The sequence below is a fragment of the Zonotrichia albicollis genome, chromosome 33 (assembly GCF_047830755.1).
Source record: "Zonotrichia albicollis isolate bZonAlb1 chromosome 33, bZonAlb1.hap1, whole genome shotgun sequence".
Taxonomy (NCBI): domain Eukaryota; kingdom Metazoa; phylum Chordata; class Aves; order Passeriformes; family Passerellidae; genus Zonotrichia; species Zonotrichia albicollis.
This window is the reverse complement of record NC_133851.1, coordinates 3,371,682-3,394,390: the sequence shown is the minus strand read 5'-3', so window position 1 is coordinate 3,394,390 and position 22,709 is coordinate 3,371,682. Positions and strand designations below refer to the sequence as shown.

The following is a 22,709-nucleotide window of genomic DNA, read 5'->3' as shown; positions in this document are numbered from 1 at the left end:
GGCAGAAAGAAAAGGAAAGGGCACAGGGTGACAGGGGAGGAGACACCATTCCCAGCTGCACGCCCCAATTCCAGCACTTGTTCCAGTGCTCTGGAAGGAGCAGCAGAAAGGGCAGGGAGCAGAGGTTCCCAGCCAGGCTCTGCAGCAGGAGCTCTTTCCACGCCATTTCTCCATCCACGCACCTCAAGGAAGCTCCGGCTCATCTACAGCTCCCCAGACGGACAAAGCTTCCCCCAAACCCTCCCCTGCTCCCTGGACAACCGCAAACCACTTGTTTGCTGGAGCTGAGCTCTCTTGGCAGCCTGGGAGAAGCTCCAGGTGTTTGATTTTCCATTTCAAGGTTCCATGGAAATCAAACGCACCCAGAGCCCGGCCCAGCAGAGCTGCTCCAGCCCAACAAGGGTTTTCCAACAGGAGGAGTGTGCAAGCACAGGGAAGGGAGGGAGGGAGCAAATATTAACTACACCTGTGCTAGTGAAACACCCAGGGCCTGGCGAGAGGCAGTAAAAGCCAAAAGCAGAGGAGGGAGCTCAGCCTCGTTATGCAACCTCGTTATTCAACGACCACAGAGACACCCTATAGGGGCTCTTTGTTTGCAGAGGGAAAGGAGAGAAATACCACCAATATCTGAGTCACAGGTTCACCAAGAGGCTCCAAAGACGTTTTCAGGTGGAAATTTTTGCAGGTTCACATGGTAATTTGGGAGGACTGGCTAATCCCCTGGCTCCACCCACCACCCTGTAACACAGCTCCTGCTGCTCTTGCATATATAGATAGGTATGGCCCTACACCCGGCTGCACACACCAGAGCCTGGACACAGAGCAATCCTAAACTTTCTTCCTCCCTGGCTGCCCTCCACCTGCTCCCACCATGAAGAAGGAAATACTAACCCTGGCCTTTGCTCGAGCCGTCTTTGTGGAGTTCCTCTGCACGCTCATCTTCGTCTTCATCGGGTTGGGCTCGGCGCTGAAGTGGCCGTCGGCGCTGCCCAGCATCCTGCAGATCGCACTGGCCTTCGGGCTGGCCATCGGCACCTTGGTGCAGGCCTTCGGCCACATCAGCGGCGCCCACATCAACCCGGCCGTGACCATCGCCTTCTTCGTGGGCAACCAGATCTCCCTGCTGCGCACGCTGCTCTACGTGGTGGCCCAGCTGGTCGGGGCCATCGCCGGCGCCGGGATCCTCTACGGCGTCACCCCCGCCAACACCCGCGGCAACCTGGCCATCAACGCGGTGAGTCCTGCCCAGGATCTCCCCTCTTGCCTTGCCTTCCCCTTGGCACCTGCACAGGGAGGAGAATCCTGGGGATGGATCCTGAGCGCTCTGTCCCGCACGCACGGCGGGCTGGGAATGGGACGGGAGCGGAGCCGAGCTCTGACATGACGGCTTTATTGTGTGAGTGATGAGTGGGATGTTTTTCCCTCCTGTAATGAGGGCTTCCTCTGTCCCGAGGGCCCCGTGAGTCACTCGCACCATTGAGATATTCCTGAGTGCAGCCTCTCCACCTGGAGATTAGCGCGGGACAGGAGCCGTGCCAGCAGCAGGGGGAAGGGAGGGAGCAGAGCCCAGTCAGACCAGTATGGGCAGGGGGAGCAGGAGCCCACTGGAGCCAGAGCCCTGGGGGAGCTGGGAATGGAGAGGGATGGGGAGAGTGGTGCGCAAGAGCTGGAGAAGGAGCAAGGGCAGGACGGTGTGGAGGGGCCCCGAGCAGTGGGGGCTGCTCCCAGGGGAGGAGGGGGCACAGCAGAACCCTCTGAGATAAGCAGGAGTGAAGCATGGCCTGAAACCCTCAGGGCAGTGCTGGAGAACATCTGCAGTGAGAGTGGTGGGGCTGCTGCTCCAACCACGGACAGGCCTGGGGGCAGCTCAGACGTTCACTGAGATGAGGAGCTCCAATGCCTCTCATTCCACAGGTTCCACATCCCAAACGAGACAGATTTAGATAAAAAATGAGCTCTGATGGGTTGGGTCACTTTGTCCTTTCCGTGTCCAGTGGGGTCGAGTTCCCCTGAGAGTCCCCAGGGTTTTGTGCAGAGTCACTGGGACAGAACAGCCCATCCCAGGCCATGACCTTCATCCCAACCTCACCCTCCATCCCATCCCCGCTGCTCCTCATCCTCCTGGGCAGGTGCTCCAGGAATTGCAGGGTACAACAGGCTGCAAGGATCAAAGAAATGCAGGAAAAAAGGGATTTGTTGGGAAAGCACCCAGTGCTGTGGAGACAGGAAAGTGTAGAGAAATATGGAGAGCCCAGGCAAGGGACAGGCTTGGGGGAGAGACAGATCTTGGAGAATTGCAAAGAAAGAAAGATAATTTCTTTTGAGAAAAGGAGCAGGGAGCTCAAGCAGGGGCTTGGCAGGGGCCCTGGGGGTTTCTCCTCCAACTTCACCCTCCCAAACCTCCCAGCAAAGCACCCGGGAGCCCTCCCGGTGGTGCTAAGCCCTGGAAGGGTTAATTATTGTCACTCCTGTGGTTCCAGCTCAACAACAACATAACCCCAGGCCAGGCCCTGGTGGTGGAGATCATCCTCACCTTCCAGCTGGCCGCCTGCATCTTCGCATCCACGGACAACCGGCGCAGCGGCGTCGGCTCCCCCGCGCTGTCCATCGGCCTCTCCGTCACCGTGGGCCACCTGGTGGGGGTGAGTGAGGGGTCCTGCGAGCACAGAGCTCCCCAAAATGCCCTCAAGCAGTTGGAGCTGCTCTGGAGGAGCAAACACAGGAGATCTTGGGTTTTTTTGTGGTGAGGGGTCATCTCCAGCTCTCTGGAGCAGACACCATCGGGGACACCTCAGTCCCTGCTCCCAAAGGGTGGCTCTGATCTGCTCCTTAACCCAGGGCTCTTTCCACACCTCCAGATTTACTTCACCGGCTGCTCCATGAACCCTGCGCGCTCCTTCGGGCCCGCCGTCGTCACCAGGAGGTTCAGCCCCGCGCACTGGGTGGGTGCTGGTGGCACTGGGGAGAGGTGGGGGACAGGTGGGGACAGAGCAAGGACTGCTGTGGGAATGGTTTCAGAGCCCACCCCAGGCAGGAAGGGCTAAAAGGGGCTGGAGAAGGAGGGAGGTTTTGACCCCTGATGCATCGGGAACAGTGAATCCCCAGGCACAGAGCCAGCCAGAAATGAACCTATCCCAGGGTAGGCTGGGTGGGAACAACCTAAAACCTCATCCAGTCCCACCCCATGCCATGGGCAGGGACACCTTCCACCAGCCCAGGGTGCTCCAAGCCCCATCCAACCCAGCCTTGGACACTTCCAGGCACAGAAATCAGCCCTGGTGCCCTCTGAGCACCACTGGTGCATCATCAGAGGGGAAGGAAGCCCATGGAGGAGCCCAGCTTGGCCTTTCCTCTCACCCAGCACTTTCTGCAAGCTCAGCCCCACACTTACAGAGCAGGTTTGGCCCTCAGTGAGCACAGGCTGGGGGGTTCAGCCCAGGAAGTGTCTGGAACAGGTATTTTCCTCTTTGCATGGCAGGGAGGGAGGGAGGGATGGAGGGAGGGAGGGAGGGATGGATGGATGGATGGATGGATGGATGGATGGATGGATGGATGGATGGATGGATGGAGAGGGATGGATGGAATCACGGATGGAATCATGGATGGATGGATGGATAGGGATGGATGGAATCATGGATGGATGGATGGAGAGGGATGGATGGAATCACGGATGGAATCATGGATGGATGGTTGGATAGGGATGGATGGAATCATGGATGGATGCATGATGGTGCCATGAGCAGAGCTGGAGCAGCAGCCCCAAGAGCTGCTCTCACCATGTCCCTGTTGCTTTCCAGGTGTTCTGGGTTGGGCCCATCCTTGGAGCTTGCTTGGCCTCCCTACTCTACTTCTACATCCTGGTCCCCTACTGCATGAACATGTCTGACAGGGTGGCCATCATCAAGGGCACCTATGAGTCCGAGGAGGAGTGGGAGGAGCAGCGGGAGGAGAGGAAGAAGTCCATGGAGCTGACCCCGCCGTAGGAGCAGCTGGCAAAGCGAGGCTGAGGGAGGGGAGGAAGGCCCACCCGTGGGCTCGTGTGTGCCCCAAGCCAGGCCACCACCACACCCAGCTGCAGCTGCTGACTCTTCATCCAAACATTCCCATCCCGGCCCCCGCGGGTGCCGGAAGGCCGGGGGCTCTCTGTGTGTGTAAAGAACCCCTGCATGAGCTCTAGAACCTCTCCAGCTTCCCCTCAGCCAGGCCCTGGCACCCTCGGCTCCAGCCCTGCACCCTGGCAGGGCCCCACACCCCACACCGGGGCACCTGCAGGACCTCACCTGGCCCAGGGATGGGAACACCTGGGGGAAGGGGAACAACTGCTTAGGGCAGGGGGGCGCAGCTACCCCCAGCCCAGGGGCTGCTCGTAGATGCTCTTTCACCTTTCCTGGTGCTGGGAGTCCTTTTTATTCCCAAAAGAACGAGACTTTTTGGATTCTGTATTGAGATCTTTGTATTATAGTTTATTATTTATTGCAAATAAAGGAAAGTTTAAAAAAAATAAAATTCCTGGGTGCAAATCAGCTCAAGTCTCAAAGTTTAGGGGGAAGAATGGATTGAGCTGGACACAAACTCATCCCAAAGGGTCAGGGAAATAGCAAGGACTCAGACTCTGGATCCTGTGGGAGCTGCTGGGTTGGGAGGAGAAAACCGGAATCCTGGGAAGGATGAGTGGGTGCCTGTGCTGGAGTGGGGAAGAGCAGCAGGTGCAGGGAGCTGGGAATCCATCCAGAGCTGGAAGGAGTGGGAACAATCCCTGCAGTGCAGGGCAGCTGGGAGTCCATCCTGGGGCCGGACCGAGCAATCCTTGCAGTGCAGGGCAGCTGGGATCCATCCCGGGGCTGGAAGGAGCAGGAACAATCCTCGCCTTTTCCATCCTCAGTGCTTCCAGCCCTTCCCACACGGCCGGTTTGACTCCAGCTGTACCAGTTCTCCCAGACAGCTCCGCGGGTGCCCTCAAAAAGTGACCCACAACTCCCCAGCCCCTCAGCTGTGCCAAACCCACACCTTCACCTGCCCTTCTGCTCTGGCCCTGCTCTTCCAGTTCTACCACAACCCTCTGCCAGAGCAGCTCCCGGCACAGGGACAGGGAGACACCAGCACAGGGACACTGGCACAGGGACACCAGCATGGGACACTGGAACAGGCACAGGGACATGGGGAGAGGGACACCAGGACAGGGACACCGGCACAGGGACAGGGACACTGGCACAGGGACACCAGCATGGGACACTGGAACAGGCACAGGGACATGGGGAGAGGGACACCGGGACAGGGACACTGACAAAGGGACATTGGCACAGGGACACCGGGACAGGCACGGGGACACCAGCACGGGACACTGGAACAGGCACCAGGGACATAGGGACAGGCACAGGGACACCAGGACAGGGACACCGGCACAGGGACAGGGACACTGGCACAGGGACACCAGCATGGGACACTGGAACAGGCACAGGGACACTGGGAGAGGGACACCGAGAGAGGGACACTGACACAGGGACACCAGGACCAGGGCAGCAGGACAGGGACACCCTCCTCCTGCTGCCCAGGGGAGGTTCCCCCCACAGAGCCCCAGGGACGGGCAGGCTCTGCCCGGGGAGCTCTTCCATCCCAGGTTCAGCTCCATCCCACCCGCAGGGTCCTGCAGCCCTGGCCAGGGCAGCCCCACGTGGATTTTGGCCCCCCTGGACCTGCAGTCCCTGCTGAGCCTGGGGACAGCACTGTCACCCCCCCTGCTGTCCCCAGAAAGTGCTGAGGACAAGCAGGAGGAGGAAGGGAGGTAGAAGAACCCTTCGGGTCAGGAAATTAAACCTTGCAACCCCCCCCAGGTGTCCTCAGGATGGGCTGAGGACCCCACACACCTCAGCTTCCCCTTTTGAGGGATATTCTGCCACCTTCCCATTAGGGAAGGGAAGAACACCGGCCCTGGGGAGATTAAAGCAGATCCCAGAGACCCCTCTCAGGGGCTGGGGCAGGGCAGCTCTCCCAAAACCTGCACCCCCCCAGTGTGTGCTTCCCCTGCACCCCAGGACCCTGGGGATGCCCCCAAAGGGTGCATTCAGCCCCCCAAACTGGGAATCTTGGCCATCCCCTGGTTCTGGAGCTCTGAACCCCATCCAGAGCAGGGATGGGGGAGCCCCAGTGGGAACTGGGGACCAGCACAGCCCCCCCAGTCCCTGCAGGTGATCAGCAGCAGGGGAAGGAGCCTGGGCTGGGTGTGAGCCCTCCCGGGATGAATCAGAGGCTCCTGCAGCTCCGGCTCTGTGTCAGCACTAAAACCAAACAGGGCCCAGCCCTGAGCCCAGCTCGGGCACTGCCGGGGGGGTTTGGGGTCAGGGGCACCCCAAGGCAGGGCAGGGGCAGCTGAGCCCAGCAGGACCCCCCAGAACAGAGCCCAGAGCTCCTTCCCCCGGCTCCCCTGGGACCTGAGGGTTTGATCCAGGCAGGGAGGGGAATTCAATCCAGACTCAATTCTGGCATCCAGCAAACCCCGTGACCTCACCTGGCCAGGGCAGGGCCCAGGGCAGGGCTGCGAAAGGACTGAGGGCCTCCCACCCATCCTCACCTGCTGTTGTCCAGGAATGGCAACAGCAGCACTTGGAAACCAATGGAGTATTTATTATTGCTACTTCTCTAACATTCCAGCTCCTTCAGACTCATTTTTCGTTAGATTGGAAGGCTGGGAGACAGCAGTGCCCCACTCACTCCCTGAGCAGAAATTGGCTTTTCATGGAAAAATTCACCTTTATTTCAGCAGAAACAGCAAGGCCAGGCACAAACCTGTGTGTTCACACTGAATAACCTGCAGTGCTGTGCTGGTTTTCCTGTTTCCCCCTAAAACAGGAGTTTCCATTCCATTCCATTCCATTCCATTCCATTCCATTCCATTCCATTCCATTCCATTCCATTCCATTCCACACCTCTCCACCATCGTTTGGGGTATTAAAAGGTGAATTACACTTTATTACCAGCTTTTCTTACCCTAATTTAAACGTTTCTCACCAGGTGAAACCACTCCAAAGGCACCTCATTACCATTCCTGGGTGGTTCTGCTCTAATTAAGGGTTATTTCCTGAACGTGCCCATGAGCAGCTGCTCTGCTCTAAGAAGATTTCACAGATAATTCCTCACTCCTGAGTACCTTTTCCATCCTCAGGTAATCACTGCTCAGCTTTAAAAACTGGAATTTTTTTTTTTTTCCTGGAGAGAGGACAAGCCCAGGATTTTCACGGGTTGCAACAGTCTGGAAACTTCACATTTTTAATACATCAAAGGGCTTCCAGGTCTATTTAAGTCTAATTTAGAAAGATCTACACCAGATAATTTAAATTCCCTGAACCTCAATTTTCTGGACAGGGGAAGGAACCAGGGCCATGAGAAGGAGCAAAAATCAGTTGAAATGGCCCAGTTAAGGATTCTTCTGTGGGATGCAGGAGCTTCTTTGGTTTTCACCTTGCAGAGGGTGAGGCCCAGAAGGGACAGAGCTCCAAATCTGGGGCACATCCCTTCCACCTGCTCCCAGCTCCAATTATTGCGCATCCCTGAACGTTTCCCTTGAATCCTCAGGTCCTGGGGAGCAGAGCCTGGTTTCACCTGGAAGCTCAGCCCAGCTTGCTGGGAAGATGAGGAGGAAATACCCCAGGAAATCCCAGAGAGGGAGAAAAGCATCACAGAGGGGCTTGAATCCCAGCTGGGAAATCTCAGCAGTCCAGGGAGCACCTCCCTGCTGCAGGAGGAATTCCAGGGCGGCTCTGGAGAGCCCCCAGCAAGCAGAGAGGAGCCCAGGAGCACCACGAAGGAGCTGAGCCAGAGAGAGAACTGAGAACACAGAACAGAACCCAGAATAGAGAACAGAACCCAGAACTCAGAATAAAGAACACAGAACAGAACCCAGAATAAAGAACACAGAACAAAAACCCAGAATAGAGAAGAGAACCCAGAACTCAGAATAAAGAACACCGAACAGAACCCAGAATACAGAACAGAACCCAGAACTCAGAATAAAAAATACAGAACAAAAAACCCAGAATACATAATAAAGAACACAGAACAAAAAACCCAGAATACAGAAAAAAAACCCCAGAACTCAGAACAGAACCCAGAATAAAGGAGCCAGAACAACAAACCCAGAACAGAGCTCGAGGCTCCACACCAGGAAACTATATTCCTGCAAATACTGACATTTCCAGAGCATTTCCAGAGCATTCCCAGGGCTGAAATGCCCCTGGAGAGGAGCGAGCTGTGCCCCAGGAGCAGAGCCCAGCCTGGGTGGTGGCATTAGTCATGGCACACGCTGTGCCAGCATCCACCTCCTCCAGAGCCTTCCTCCTCCTACTCAGCCTCAGCCCAGCCTGTTGTGCCATAGAATCCCTCGTTAGGAGCCAGGAAACAGCTCCCAGGCCACCGAGGGACAGCAGCCACCCTTCCTGTTGTCACCCCGGCCAGGAACGTGGCCTCCGCCTGAGCAGCACCTCCTGCAATTTGTGTTTGTGTCCCTGGCTCAGTTCACGGGGATTTGGGGGTCAGGCTGGGCACCCCCTGTGCTGCCAGTGCCACCAGTGCCCTGCCTGGTCCCCACAGTGCACTGAGAGCCCAGTGCGTTCATAATTCATGGAAAGGTGAGAGCTGCCCAAAAAACACCCGGGACATTGAGGAGGTGAAGGGCTGGAGATGTCCAGAGAGCAGGGAGGGCAAGAGGAGCTCCAAAGGTGCTTCTGTTCCCACTAAACACTTCCCACAGCCCCCCAGTAATAACCTCTTTAATAACTCCCAACTTTAATAAGTCCCAACTCCTACAGGCCAAAAAACGCCTCTTTAATAAATCCCAACAACTTTAATGAGTCCCAACTTAGCTTTTAATAAGTCCCAACTCAACTCTAATAAGTTCAAACTCCAATAAGTTCCAACTCCTTCAGCCCCTTCAGCCTTCAAGCCAGAGCAGCTGGGAGTTTTTAGCAGGTGTCCCAAGGTGGGGACCAGGAGGGGGCAGGTGTCCCCCTGCCCTGGGTGCTCTGGGAGAGCCAAGGGTGCCGAGGGCATCTCCTGCTGCCCTCTGCTGGGATTGCCGTGGGGACAGGAGAGAAGGCCAGGAAAACCCTCCCAAAACAGCCCCAGCTGGGGGAAAACACCTCTGTTGTTTCCACCCACCCTTCCCAGAGCTGAGCCTCAGCACCCCATGGAAATGGAGGTTCCTCCCTGGGGACTCCGTTCGTTGGCGCTGCCGGCGGCACGGCTCTTCCCGCTGCCAAGTTTCCTCTTGCTCAAGGTTTTGCCTCGGCTTTCCAGGATCTGTTTGTTCTTAATCACCCTCCAAACAAAGTCCAGGCGGCTCCTCTGAGGGCTGCTGGTGATGGCATCAATAAAAATCAAGGGTAATAAGAAGGGTTGATAAAGGCGCCCTGCAGGCCTCAGGTTGGCCTAACAAAGGGGCTTTGTTGGGAAAGGTCAGCTCTGGAGCTGAGAAGGTTTCCCAGGCTGGAGAAAGCAAGAACCCAGCAGGCAAGGAGGGGATTGAACTCAGCTTTGTTAAACTGCAGCCCTGGGGTGAGGTGTTTTAGCTGCCCCAGCTGCTCCAGCCAGGCTTTGGGCTGGGTTCCTCCACAACAGGAGCTCTCCAAGCTCGGTGCCTCCATCCAGCCCCAGGATGGGCAGGGAAAGGAGGACAAGACCTCAAGGGTCCTCTCCATGCACAGAACCACTCAGGAAAACTGGGACCTGATCCATGGCAGAAACAACCCCTGAAAAATCACCACGAACCCGCAAAATAAACCAAATAAATCCCCTGGCACGAGGCCTCCAGGATCCAGGCCCGGCTCTGCCACTTGACATTAATCCTGCTTGGCAAAGGCCACAGGAGCTCCTGTGCCCAAAGCAAGGTGCAGCTGCAGGTTGGGATAAAGCCCTCTTGTGCAGCCAGGATTAAAAATGGAGATGAAAACAAACTTAAATGTCCAGCACAATCGGCCTTTTCTAAAGAGTCAGAAAGAAAAATATAAATCGATTCCTCTTCCCCAGCAAATCTTCCAGCTTTTATCAGTGGGGATTTTTCCCCTCCTGCCCAGGAGCTGGTTTCTCTGGGGACAGGGCAGTTGGTTCCCTGCCATGCAACCAAAGAAAATGAGCTCTTCCTCCACTCTTTTTATTTTAATTCCTTATTTATAAGCTACTTATCCCAACAGCCAATTGTTTCCTCACTGGGAGCCCCCCGTTTGGAGATCAGAGTCCACAAGAATTCTGAAATTCTGTTATCACCCTCATGGGGAAGGGATATAAAACTGAGCTTGTTTTCTTATCTCTTGGAACAGAAACCGCTGGTGTGTTTCGCAAAGGAGCCCTGTAGGAACAGTTAATCAGTGGATAAAAGCGTGTTGGGTGTGCAAACACAACCTTATCCCTCTGCTGACATCAGGGCTTGCATCTCCACGGCTTTGCCCTGGATTTTTGCCACGTTGTATTTGGATTTTGAGCTGAGCTGCAGAGCTGGGCTCTCTCTCTCTCTCTCTGCAGCAGCAGAGCTGTGCTGGGCTTTGCTCATCCCTCCTGCACCATCCAACCCCCAGGTGCTCCTTTTTTCCCATGGAAACAGGAGTGAAACTGAGAGCTCCCCTCCGTGCAGGAGCCACCCTGAGCCCCGGGCTGTGCAGCAAAACAAGGTTGCAGTGTGGTTAACTGCCAGAACTCAGCACATCCTTCCGGGTGTCCAGAGTTGGGGGGCTCAGAGACCCTGGCACACAGCCCAAAACACCTGGGGATTTGATTTTGACCCCTGCAGCAAGTTACCAACTTTGTATGAGGACCTGAAAGTCACAGAATTTTAAATAGTATAATAATAAAATGATCACAGGGTGAAAATGTAGATTTTAGGATTTTTGGTGTGGGGGTTGTGGGGACAAGATGGAGGAACTTGGGCGTGTCCAGCCTTTCTTCTTGGTCTCCATTTTCTGGGTGATGTTGGCACTTTGGGATTGGTTTAGAAGAGAAATGCACTGTCTAACACAGGTGATAGGTATTGGGCATTAAGTGTAAATATTGTACACGTAGATTTTAGTATAAAAAACTAACACCACCCCAAGGTCTGGAAACAATTGCCAGCTTTGTGTGAGGAGTTACAAGGAGTTACAAGCCACAAGAGTTTGAGTAGAATGACAGTGAATTTGTCACAGGGTGAAAATGTAGAATTTTGGAGTTTTTAGAATGGGGGTTCAGGGGGCAAGATGGAGGAATGTGGGCTTGTCCTGTCCTTCTCCTTCTTCTTCTTGTTCCCCATTTTCTGCAGTGATGGTGGCACTTTGGGATTGGTTTAGAGTAGAAGTGCACTGTCTAACATAGGTGATAGCTATTGGGGATTAAGTGTAAATATGTTGTACATAGTTTGCAGTATAAAAGGACAACACAGAGTGCCTGTGGCTGCCCTGCTGAGCAGATCTCGGCTGGGCAGAAAGAAAATTTTATATATAAGAATTAATAAACAACCTCAAGACTGAAAAGTGAAGAGTCCAGACTCATTCTTCAGTTGTGTGGGCCAAAACAGAGACATCCTATGTCGCAGAAATCTTTTCAGGAAAAATCCTTTTCTTAGGATTTTTCCTCCTGAGAAGCTGAGAGGCCTCAGGAACAAAATGTAAACATTTATTATCTGCTGCTGTGGAATGCAACAGGTGGATCTTTGATTGGCCCATGTTGGATGTTTATAATTAATGGCAAATCACAGCCCAGCTGGGTCAGACAGAGAGTCGGAGACAGAGCCTTTGTTATTATTTTTTCTATTCTTAGATAGCCTTCCGATGAGAACCATTTCTTCTATTCTTTTAGTATAGTTTTAATGTAATATATATCATAATGTAATAAATCAAGCCTTCTGAAACAAGGAGTCAGATCCTTGTCTCTTCCCAAATCTGAAAACCTCTGTGAACACGGTCACAATCCTACACATCTCGGGGCAGCAATTAACAACCAGCAACCGGAGAGTTAACCAGAGCCCCCCCCCCCCCCCCCGGGCAGGGAACACCCCCCACCCTGGGCAGGACCCCAGACCACCCCTGGATGAGCCATCCCGGGATGGGCAGGAGCGAGATCCAACAGCAAACCCTGCACTGGACTCCTTCGGCTCGGGCTGATGCTGTTTAGGACCAGTTCTGGTCTCAAGCCCAGCCCAACGGGGCCAAACCAGGCTCTGCCAGGGGTGTCTCAGGTGGAGGCTGCTCCTGCCCCAGATGGGGGTCACAAATCCTCCTGCCCCACGTCTGAGGATGGTCAGGATAAATCCTGCAGGCAGATCTGAAACTCGGGCTCAGGCTGGGGCCTGAAGAAAGACCCCGAGGGGCTGGAGTGAGTCTAGAGCCAGGAATGGAGCTGAGGAAGGGCTGGAGCACCAGGGAAAGGTCTGGAGAACTCCTGAGGGACCTGGGGGTCTCAGCCTGGAGAAAGGAGGGTTCAGGGGGACCTTGTGGCTCTGCACAACTCCTGACAGGAGGGGACAGCCAGGGCAGGCTCGGGCTCTGCTCCCAGGGAGCAGGAACAAGAATAAAGTGCCTGGGGAAGTTTAGGTTGGGAAATTTCCTCCCTGTAAGTTTGTCCAGCCCTGGCACTGGGGCAGTGCTGGAGTCATCACCCTTGGAAGTGTCCAAAACCCGCAGGAATGTGGCCCTTGGGGGCCTGGTTAATGCTGCTGATGCTCTCGGTGGTTTTCTCCCAGCCTGGATGATTTCTGCACCTTGGGAGCAGGAGGGCTCAGACAATCCAGGGCAGCCAAAGAGCCGAACGTCCCATCTCCATGTAAAGGGGCTGAGGCTGAAGGGTCCTCACGGCGCAGCTGCAGCTCCGGGGCTCATTCCCATCCCCGGGGAGAGCAGGAGCTGCAGCCAAGCCTCGGCGGCTGAGCAAACACGGGCGGCTGCTGTCCAAGCAGGCAAGTGAATCTGGAGGCACAATTTGTCATCTAATTGCAGCCACACCCCCCGGGATTAATTGCTGCATTTGAATTCAAAGCAGGGCAGATTTACGGCCCCATCAGGTTTCATCAGCCGTTACTGGTGATTGATGCCCAGCTAAAAGCACTGCAAACAGCCAAAAAAGGGCTCTAAGAGGGATTTTTTTTTCAGAGCTAGGAGTATTTGAATTGTTTGATCATCCCCAAGCCTGCAAGAGAGGGGAATTAAAGCCTTGGCCGCATTTGCTCCAGACTCCACAAAGGGTTTTGGCCGTAATAGCTGGGTTTTTTTCAAATTTAGGAGTATTTGGGTTGTTTGATCATCACCAAGCCTGCAAAAGAGGGGAATTAAAACCTTGGCCACATTTGCTGCAGACTCCACTGAAGGTTTTTGGCTCGTGCACCAGGGGAAGTTGCCTCGGGGGGGTGTCTAAAATTTCCACAGAATTATGGGCAGGAAGAAGAGTCAGGGAAACAAAACCCTGATGCTTTTCCACATTCAAAGCCAGAGGGACATTTAGCAGAAATAAACTTTTAACCAGGATAAACCATTAACTACCATCTGCCTCTGTCTCAGATAAAGAGGGGAAATTAACCCCACCCTGCCCCAAGATCAGCCATTGTGAGGCTGCAGGTGTGTAACCACCGAGGTGCAGGGTCAGAACCATCCCACAGCCACCCAAATCCATCCCACAGCTTCCCAAACGATCCACAGTCACCCAAAACCATCCCATAACCTCCCAAAAACCTACATTTCCCAAACCATCCACGGCCCCCCAAAACCGTCCCACAGACACCCAAAAACATTCCACACCCTTCCCATAACATCCACACCCTCCCCAAATCCTCCCTCAGCCACCCAAATCCATTCATAACCTCCTAAAAACATCCACAGCCTCCCTAAACCATCCACAGCCACCCAAAAACATCTAACAACTTCCCAAACCATCCCACAGCTTCCCAACCCATCCTACAGCCACCCAAAACCATCCCATAACCTCCTAAGAATATCCACAGCCTCCCCAAACCATCCCACAGCCACATAAAAACATCCCGCAGCCATCCAAAACCACCCCACAGCCCCCAAAACCTGTGCTCAGAGCTGATGGTGCTCAGAGCTGCCCCAGTTCAGCTCCTGTGTGGTCCCAGTAAGCACTGGTGCTGGGCCCTGAGGGCCTGAGGCTGCTCAGAGCACCCAAGGGTTCCCCAAAAACCTCTGACAGTACCCAAAAAAGTCTTTCCTCCATAATGGAAACTACCTTTCACTGCAGGGAATGGTGCTGGGAGCACCCTGGAGGGTCAGGGAGCAGAAGGGGCCACCCAGGAGGAGCTGAGAACATCCAGGGAGAAACAGGGCTCACTGAGGAGCTCCAGAGTGTAAGGGCATCAGGGGGTTGCATGGTCAGGACGGATGGAGATGAGAGATCTCTGAAGCCAGATCTGGAACTTGGGATTTATTGCAAAGGGCCAAGTGCAGGGCCCTGCTGGGAGCTGCCAGGGACAGCTCAGGGCAGGCCTGAGAGAACAGAGGGGCAGAGAGGATGAGAGGGTGAGAGAGTAAAAGCATAGGAGCGTAAAAGGGGTAAGAGAGTAAAAGGTAAGAGCTAAGAGGCAAAAGCTAAGAGCTAAGAGAGCGAGGTTCCCATTCCAATACAATAAATCTTCTGTGTTGAATATTCCAATTCTCACTAACCAATGTAGTCCAATATACAAATCCTATAGCATTTACATACAGCCTATAAGAATCACTACATCACCATACTGTGCTACATTTTAAACCCTAAAAACTCCTCTTTGGGCCCCTTCTGCCAAGGTGGCAGGGTCTGCTCTGACCCTTGGGCCTGTCTGCAAGCAGAGGGTGTTGTTCCATCAAAAAGGGATCACCTTCAGCTGGCCACACCATTGTTTTCCCATTGTTCAGTAACTAAGGGATCTCAAAGCTTGCTTTCATTTCCATCCCGCTTAGAGTTTCTATATTCTCAAAATCTTTTGCCAGACAATCATATTTATAAGGCTTTCCTGTTTCATCTTCCCCAACACAGAGAGCAGGAGAAACCAGCAGGGAGGGCCAGGGGTCAGAAGGAGCAGCCAAGGAGGGCCAGGACTGGAGCTCATGCAGGGCTCAGACCCCAGGGTTTGTTTCAGGCGCCGTGGGCTCAGCCAGGTGCGTCCCACGCCCTGCTCCACCCACCAGGGTTCAGCAGAAGAGGTGAAATGCACCAGTTCAGCCAGGTGAGAGCCTCCAGCCTGACCTCCAGGTGACCCCAAAGAGCAGCTCCCAGTGATGAGGAGAGCAGGGACACCAGCAGAGGGATCACCATGGCTGGGGACCCACCAGTGTCCAGATCCCAGGAGTGAGAGCCCCATGCTCAGCCCCAAAGAGTTTCACCTGCAAATCCCATTTTCTCACCCATCTCCCAGCCCAGCAACGGGCTCAAACTGGTTTCTGCTCCAACCCCCATTGATTAAACCACTTCCAGCTCTCCAGGCTCATGTTCAAGTTTTCCATGGGCAAAGCCTGTCCTTGCCCCCCTGTCCAGTGTCCAGGATCATGGACATTGAGAGCTCAGGGAAGGTGCCTGGGGACAGAAGAGTGCCGGCAGCTGGGGACAAGAGGGACCTCACCCAGTTTGTCACCAGCAATGTGAGAGGAGTCATAAATCCATCAGAAATGGGGATCCACCACAGGGATCAGCCTGAGCTGGGGTTTGGAGAGGGCCCAAGTTTTGGCTTCTCACAGCTCAACCCATCAGGTCCCACTCTTGGCACCAGCTCAGCTTCCCATCCCACCCCACTGCTCCTCCCTAGCACCAAACCTGTGGGACATCAACTCTGAGATGTTTCCTGCCAAAACCCGGGCACAAAGGAGAGAGGAAATAATCCCCAGCCCTTCAGAGAAAGGGCTTCACCGAAAATACCTGGTGAGAACACAGAGTTTCGCTCTTCAGTGGCCCCTCCCTTGGCTCTTCAATACCTGCAAAGCAAAACAGAAAAAAAACAGCCCAAAAAATGCTGAGACCAAACCCAGGCACTCGGCGTCACAGGGGAGGTTCCAGGTGGAACCAGTGACCCAGGGAGGTTTTTCTTTGCCAGATTTGCCTTGTCCATTGTGGCACCTCCAGCTGTGCTGGGGAGGAGGAGGCCACAAACTCCTTCAAGGGGAAAATGGGGGTGAAAAGTGCTGATTCCCAGGGCACCAGGCTCGGAACCATGGCCGGGGGACAGATGGGGACGTTCTCCAGTCCCTGCCCTGGGTTAGAGCCTGGGCTGGGCTCTGTGGGCAGCAAAGACCTCTCAGAGCAGCGAAGGGGAAGCCAAAGCCTTCATTCTTCCCTGTTTGCCATAAATCCCCTCAAAATGAAGCATCCCCTGGGTGACCCCACTTCAGCAATCTGGGTTAAATTTAAGAGCAGGTTTAAACATAAACTTGGGCAGGGACGTGGAACTGGATTTAAGGTCCTTTCTAACCCACATCATCTGCGCTTCCATGACAAACTCATCGTGTTCCCAGCTTGATTTTAGACATTCCCAGCAGGACCATGTCACACCATCCCCATGCGAGCAGCCCTGGCTCCTCCTGCCTCTCCCCACTCCTGGAGATCAGCTCACCCTCATGAAAGCTCCTGGGGAAAAATGGGAAAAGGGCTGGATGGGGACTGGATGAGAGTTGATGGATGTGGTGTCTGGACACACTCCAGTTGTTTTCCCTCATCAGCTTGCTTGGTCCCTGCTCCATCAGAACACGATGCTCTGGTGGTCTCAAAGCTGCTTCTCCAAGGATGCTCCCAGAGCCAGAGTTTGACCCCAAGCCGTCCCAATTTTGCTGTGACGTCGCCGTGATGTCACTGTGATGCCATCAGGATGTCCAAGCAGCCCCCTTGGGGACTCTCCTCCTCAACAAGAGGAATCCCGTGGTCCTTGGAGGGGCAGGATGGCAGTTCTGGGAGCCTCGAAGGGAGCAGGAGGGGACGGGGATGGTGAAGGGCAGGGGAAGGATGGGCAGGGAAGGACAGACAGACAAACGCTGCCACCTGGTGTCCATAAAAACCTCTCAAAGTCCTGAACCGGGATGGATTCAGCTCTGCAGGATTCCAAAGCTCAGGGTCCTGCCTGCTGGGCTCCTCCAGCCCGGGAGAGCACCAGCAGCTCCATACAGCTGGGAAAGGGAGCTGCGTTTGCTCGGATGGGGAAGCGCCACGTCCCAAAGGGCTGCAGAAAATCCCCAAAGGGCTGTGGGGAGAGAGCTCCATGGGACATTTCCTGAGTTCACTCCAGCACTGGGATCCACAGTGAGAAACCCACGTGAGGAGCATGGGCTGAGCTGAATCTGCCCTCCCCGAGCTCCCACCTCCACAGACAGCACTGCGGCCTCCCGGGCCGGGGACATCGCAAACAGTGACACCCTGAGCTAATTCGGTGGTGTTAATAACAAACATCCCACCCGAGTGACGGGCAGCAGAGCTGGCCCTGTCCTCCCGAGATCCAGCTAATTAATGTCCCCCTTCCTCCCTCGGGGGATGTCAGGCTCCCTCCAAAGGCCGCGAGCGGCCCTCATTAAAGGCTCATCAGGATGAGCGTCGCCCAAACACCGACCTTATTTTGACAGTGGCAGTAATTACAGAACTCTCCGTGCTGGAATGACAATAATTACCCAGGCACGAGCAGAAAGGTCCCGGTGGGGGGAGAGCACAGAAAGCTCTGGAGAAAGAGGAAAAAAAAGAGAAATCTGCACCTGCACCCCCATCTCTCCTGGTGGGAGAGACAAGGCCCAGCTCCCCGGGATTGGCTCTTGTCTCCCGCTGCCTGGGGGAAAAGGCACATTCAGACCCCAAACACCAAACCCTGGACATTCTTCCTTGGCTGGAAATGCCCCAGAGATCCCAAACCTGCCCTGGAAGCCCCTCCTGCCATCCACACTGGGAATGCAGAGCCCCCAGGTGGGGAGAAGCTCTTGAGGGAGCTGAGGGGTCTGCCCTGGGCCCACCTGGGAGCCCCCACCCTCCTCCAGGCCCAGACCCAGCTCTTTAGGGTTGCCCTGAGTTTTCCTCTTTTCCTTTTTCCTTCACTGGATTCAAGGATTTGAAACAAACAAGCCCAGTTCCTATGGGACACCCTGGAAAACTCTGAACCAATGAGTTCCAGTTGTTCCCAGAACTCCTGGGATGCCTCACGGGGATCCAGAACTGCAGCCTCTCATGGGGCCATCATTTCACCCCCAAATCCCATAAATCAAAGAGGACATACCCAAAATCACAGGGAACATCCCATAAATCACAGGGAACATCCCCAGTTCCAGGTCTAGACTGGGGGAGCCACACCAGTCTGGGATCACAAGTGGGATCTGCCTGGCTGAGGGGCTGCAGCAGGAATTTCACACAGCAGGAAGTGTTTGGAGACACAAATCATTGGTTTGTGCCTTTGCTCTTTTCCCCTCCTTGTTTGTTTTCTCCAGTGAAGGTGCTGGAAAGGGGAGCCCGTGGGCAGAGGAATCTGTGCAGGACACGCTGTGCCAGCAAGAGGCCACCTCACCTGAGAGGAGGAAACCCACAGGTCACTGCTTTGGTCCAAAAAGTAGGGAGAAAAAAAAGAAAATATAAGAAAAACAGCAACAACAATTTTAAAAAAACTTCGTTGAAGGCGTCAGTTGGAAGATCCGCCAGTAAGAACATTGTCTGCAGCAGCCCCACTCCAGAAAAGCTGTAATGATTCACAGTGACCCATCTGAGGAAAAGCAGGATACCTGTGACCCACCTGTCAGCTCTGGGCATCCTCCAGACGAGTTTAAAAGCACTAGGGAGGAGAAGAGTTCAGCCAGAACTGGCTCGAAGGAGGAAAATTGGATCTGGTGTGGAAGGAGCAGCTCAATCCCCAAGGTAGGTGCCTCTCCCTCCCTTCATTCTCCCAGTCTCCAAAGGATTCTAACCAGGAGAAGAGAGCATTTGGTGATGGGCAGCAGAAGTCTGGTTTTTCCAAATAAAGGGTGGGAGGTGGCATTTTATTCCTGCAGAATTTCTGAGGTGTCCAGCAAAAATAAGGAATGTAAAATACGAATAAACCTGCTCATCTGGAAGGTGCTTTTCCGAGCAGTGGGAAAGTTCTCCAGCGGTGTGGTGATAGTTCCAGGATAGAAATGTCACCCCCAGACAGAAAAGGGAGGTTTGGGATAAAGCTCATTGCAATTTTATCTTTGGGTGCTGTTCTGCGTGCCATGTGCCCACGGAGAGGGTGAGGGTGGGTTTGTCACCCCAATCCTGCCCACACCCCGGGCAGGGCTGTCCCACGGGGATCAGGGCTGTGCTGCCAAGGATTCCTGCAGGGTTTTGGGGCTCGGTGGGAATTGCAGCCAGGAGATTCCCTGCAGGGTTTCTGCCTCCCCAGGAGCCCAGATGGTGCGGTGGCTGTACCTGTCCGGGCTGGTGCTCGCCGTGCTCATCCCGGCCGGAGGGCAGGTGGCTCCCAAGGACCTGGAGGAGCTGTCCAGGTACGGGGCTGGGTGGAGCAGGGCTGTGGGAGCAGCTTATCCCTCTCCACTCCTGTCCCAGCTCTCCCTATTCCAGCTTATTTTGTATGGATCCGATTTATGTATCCATCTTGTATGTTCTCGTTTATTTTGTATGGATCCCGTTTATGTATCCATCTTGTATGTTCCTGTTTATTTTGTATGGATCCCATTTATGTATCGTTTTGTATGTTCCCATTTATTTTGTATAGATCCTGTTTATGTATCCATCCTGTATGTTCCCATTTATTTTGTATGGATCCCATTTATGTATCGTTTTGTGTGTTCCCATTTGTTTTGTATGGATCCTGTTTATGTATCCATCTTGTATGTTCCCGTTTATTTTGTACGGATCCTCTTTATGTATCTGTTTTTTATGTTCCTGTTTATTTTGTATGGATCCAAACAAATTCCCTCCCAGCTCCCAGAGCTCCTGGGCTGAGCCTGGATGTCTCATGGGGATCCAGAACTGCAGCCCCTCATGAGGCCATCATTTCACCCCCAGATCCCATAAATCACAGGGAACATACCCAAAATCACAGGGAAGATCCCCAGTTCCAGGTCTGGACTGGGGGAGCCACACCAGTCTGGGATCACGAGTGGGATCTGCCTGGCTGAGGAGCTGCAGCAGGAATTTCACAGGGCAGTTCCTGGCAGGGACCTTCCCTGTAGGGAATCCTGGGATTTCCTACCTGGGTCAGAGCAGACACCCTGCCCCAGGCCAGCCAGGCTGGGCTGAGCCCCATCTGGGCTGAGCCCCATCTGGGCTGGTCCTCCCATGGCACCTGTCCTGTGGGAACCAAAATCACCCTGGAGCTGCAGAGGATGGTGCAAACCTTGGAGAGCCCCACGTTCCTGCTCTGATGGGGGAAGCAGGGGCCAGGGTGGAGTTTGGGATCCACCAAGCAGGAAAGAGGGGAATGATCTGGGACAGGACACTGGATGTGTTTATTGGATGCCAGGAAATCCAGGCCAGGCTTGGCAAACCTCCAGAAACTGAAAAAAGAATTGTGTGTTTGATTTGTAGGAATAATTTTAAATATTCCAGATTTATTCTTCTGCACTATTCCATCTTTACTGGGGGATGATCCTCACACGGACAGGGTTTGGACGGCTCAGCCCTGCCCTGGGCAAACCCTGGGGGAGGATCCTGCTGGCGTGGTCATTAAACCTCATTTTCCTCCCTTCTCCTCCCTTCTCCTCCCTGCCCTATTCTATCTTTTTGGGGATGATCCTCACAGGGACAGGGTTTGGAGGGCACAAACCCTGTGCCCTGCCCTGGGCATACCCTGAGGGAGGATCCTGCTGGGTTGGTCATTAAACCCCATTTTCCTCCCTTCTCCTCCCTTCTCCTCCCTGCCCTATTCTATCTTTTTGGGGATGATCCTCACAGGGACAGGGTTTGGAGGGCTCAGCCCTGCCCTGGGCATCCCCTGGGGCAGGATCCTGCTGGGGTGGTCATTAAACCCCATTTTCCTCCCTTCCCCTCCCACCCTGAGCAGATGGAAGCTGTTGGGAGCCCAGAACTCCCAGAGCTTCCTGTCCCACGTCAAGCGACACTCGGAGGGGACCTTCACCAGCGACTTCACGCGGTACCTGGACAGGATGAAGGCCAAGGACTTCGTGCATTGGCTCATCAACACAAAGAGGTGCTGGGAGCAGGGAGAGGATTGTGCTGGGAAACAACCACCCACCACCCCAATCCAGGAACAAGGAGAGGGGTGGGATTGTGCTGGGAAACAACCACCCCCCACCCCAGTCCTGATCCTCATGGAGAGCTGGAGCAGTGCCAGGACACAGGGAATGGCTCCCACTGCCAGAGGGCTGGGATGGGTGGAATATTGGAAGGAATTCCTTCCTGTGAGGGTGGGGAGGGCTGGAATGGATTTCCCAGAGCAGCTGTGGCTGCCCCTGGATCCCTCAAAGTGTCCAGGGCCAGGTTGGAGCACCCTGGGACAATGGAAGGTGTCCTCCCATGGCAGTGGGTGGGGTGGGATGAGCTTTGAGGTCCCTCCCAACCCAAACCATTCCATGATTCCATGGATCTGATGCTAAGGCAGGGTTGGACTCCCTTTTCCTCCTGCCCAACAGCTCCTGGGGATCCTCTGGTTTCTTGTAATAAGGTCAGGAAAACAGAGGAATTTGTGGGGGGATTGGGATGGGAAGGGGCTGTTTCATCATCCCTGTGTTTTGTCCTCACATTTTCCTCCTCATTCCAGCCTTACCCTCCTGGGATCATTGACATTTCTGTTCCAGCCATTCCCAAGGGGCAGCTCCTCCCTGAGCGAGGGAACCCTTCCCTCCCTTTCCCAGCTCTTTATTTTAGCAGAAGTTTCCACTCCCTGAAGCTCTTTGGGGTTTGTTTTTAAGGTACAATTAACAGCAAATCCAGGCAGCAGCTCTCCAGCCACATCCACGTGGGAAGGTTGGGCCTCTCCTCATCCGCCGGGATCAGGAGCTCCACAGAAGGATTCACTCATCACCTGCAGCTCCCAGACCCAGCCAATGGTTCCTAGGAGCTCCACAGAAGGGTTCACCCATCACCTGCAGCTCCTGGATCCAGCCCATGGCCCCTGGGAGCTCCACAGGAAGAATTCACCCATCACCCATAGATCCCAGACCCAGCCTGTGCTTCCTGGGAGCTCCAGGTGATGGGTGAATCCTTCCCCTGCCGCTCCCAAGCCCAGTCCATGGTCCCTGGGAGCTCCACAGAAGAATTCCCAGCCCCCAGACCCTGTCCATAGTCCCAGAGCTTCACAGAAGGATTCACCCATCACCCACAGCTCCTGGACCCAGTCCCCAGTCCCTTGGAGCTCCAGGGAAGGATTCACAGCTCCCAGACCCAGCCTGTGGTCCCTGAGAGCTCCACAGGATTCACCCATCACCTGCAGCTCCTGGATCCAGCCCATGGTCCCTAGGAGATCCACAGAAGGATTCCCCCATCACCCATAGATCCCAGACCCAGCCTGTTGTTCCTGGGAGCTGCAGGTGATGGGTGAATCCTTCCCCTGCAGCTCCCAGCCTCAGCCCATGGTCCCTGGGAGTTCCACAGAGGAATTCCCAGCTCCCAGACCCAGCCCCTGGTCCCTGTGAGCTCCTCCTGAACTCTGCCCCCATGGATCAGCCGTTCCTCCAGCCTGGATTTCCCTCTGGCTTCTTCTCCCCGTGGTTTTCCCTCAATGCTAATAAAACCTTTGATCACTCCTGCAGTTCCTGGCATGTCCATGCGTCTCACTGGGATCTCACACAGCCCCCAGGGATTCTGAGCCTCTCACTCCC

At 54.6% G+C, this 22,709-nt stretch overlaps 2 protein-coding genes across 2 annotated transcripts; both read left to right on the top strand.

The window, feature by feature from the left end:
• The first annotated feature begins 465 nt into the window (after positions 1 to 465).
• On the top strand, positions 466 to 4,441 carry AQP5 (aquaporin 5). The gene is made up of 4 exons (XM_005495829.3): positions 466 to 1,234; positions 2,481 to 2,642; positions 2,859 to 2,942; positions 3,798 to 4,441. Exons 1-4 carry the CDS (start codon positions 872 to 874, stop codon positions 3,981 to 3,983), a joined length of 795 nt encoding a protein of 264 aa, XP_005495886.1. The 5' UTR covers positions 466 to 871; the 3' UTR covers positions 3,984 to 4,441.
• A 14,180-nt stretch (positions 4,442 to 18,621) lies between these two features.
• LOC102068107 (pro-glucagon) lies at positions 18,622 to 22,633 on the top strand. Its single transcript, XM_005495831.4, has 4 exons — positions 18,622 to 18,804; positions 19,310 to 19,412; positions 20,933 to 21,079; positions 21,801 to 22,633. The coding sequence occupies exons 2-4, from the start codon at positions 19,318 to 19,320 to the stop codon at positions 21,808 to 21,810; spliced, it is 252 nt and encodes an 83-aa protein (XP_005495888.2). The 5' UTR covers positions 18,622 to 18,804; positions 19,310 to 19,317; the 3' UTR covers positions 21,811 to 22,633.
• Positions 22,634 to 22,709: the final 76 nt, after the last annotated feature.

Excerpts from the sequence above, each read along its gene's own strand:
- AQP5 (XM_005495829.3), top strand. The coding sequence starts at position 872 with ATGAAGAAGGAAATACTAACCCTGGCCTTTGCTCGAGCCGTCTTTGTG. Across the intron at positions 1,235-2,480 it reads GCAACCTGGCCATCAACGCG|CTCAACAACAACATAACCCC; the intron begins GTGAGTCCTGCC and ends CTGTGGTTCCAG. Across the intron at positions 2,643-2,858 it reads CCGTGGGCCACCTGGTGGGG|ATTTACTTCACCGGCTGCTC; the intron begins GTGAGTGAGGGG and ends CCACACCTCCAG.
- LOC102068107 (XM_005495831.4), top strand. The coding sequence starts at position 19,318 with ATGGTGCGGTGGCTGTACCTGTCCGGGCTGGTGCTCGCCGTGCTCATC. Across the intron at positions 19,413-20,932 it reads GACCTGGAGGAGCTGTCCAG|ATGGAAGCTGTTGGGAGCCC; the intron begins GTACGGGGCTGG and ends CACCCTGAGCAG.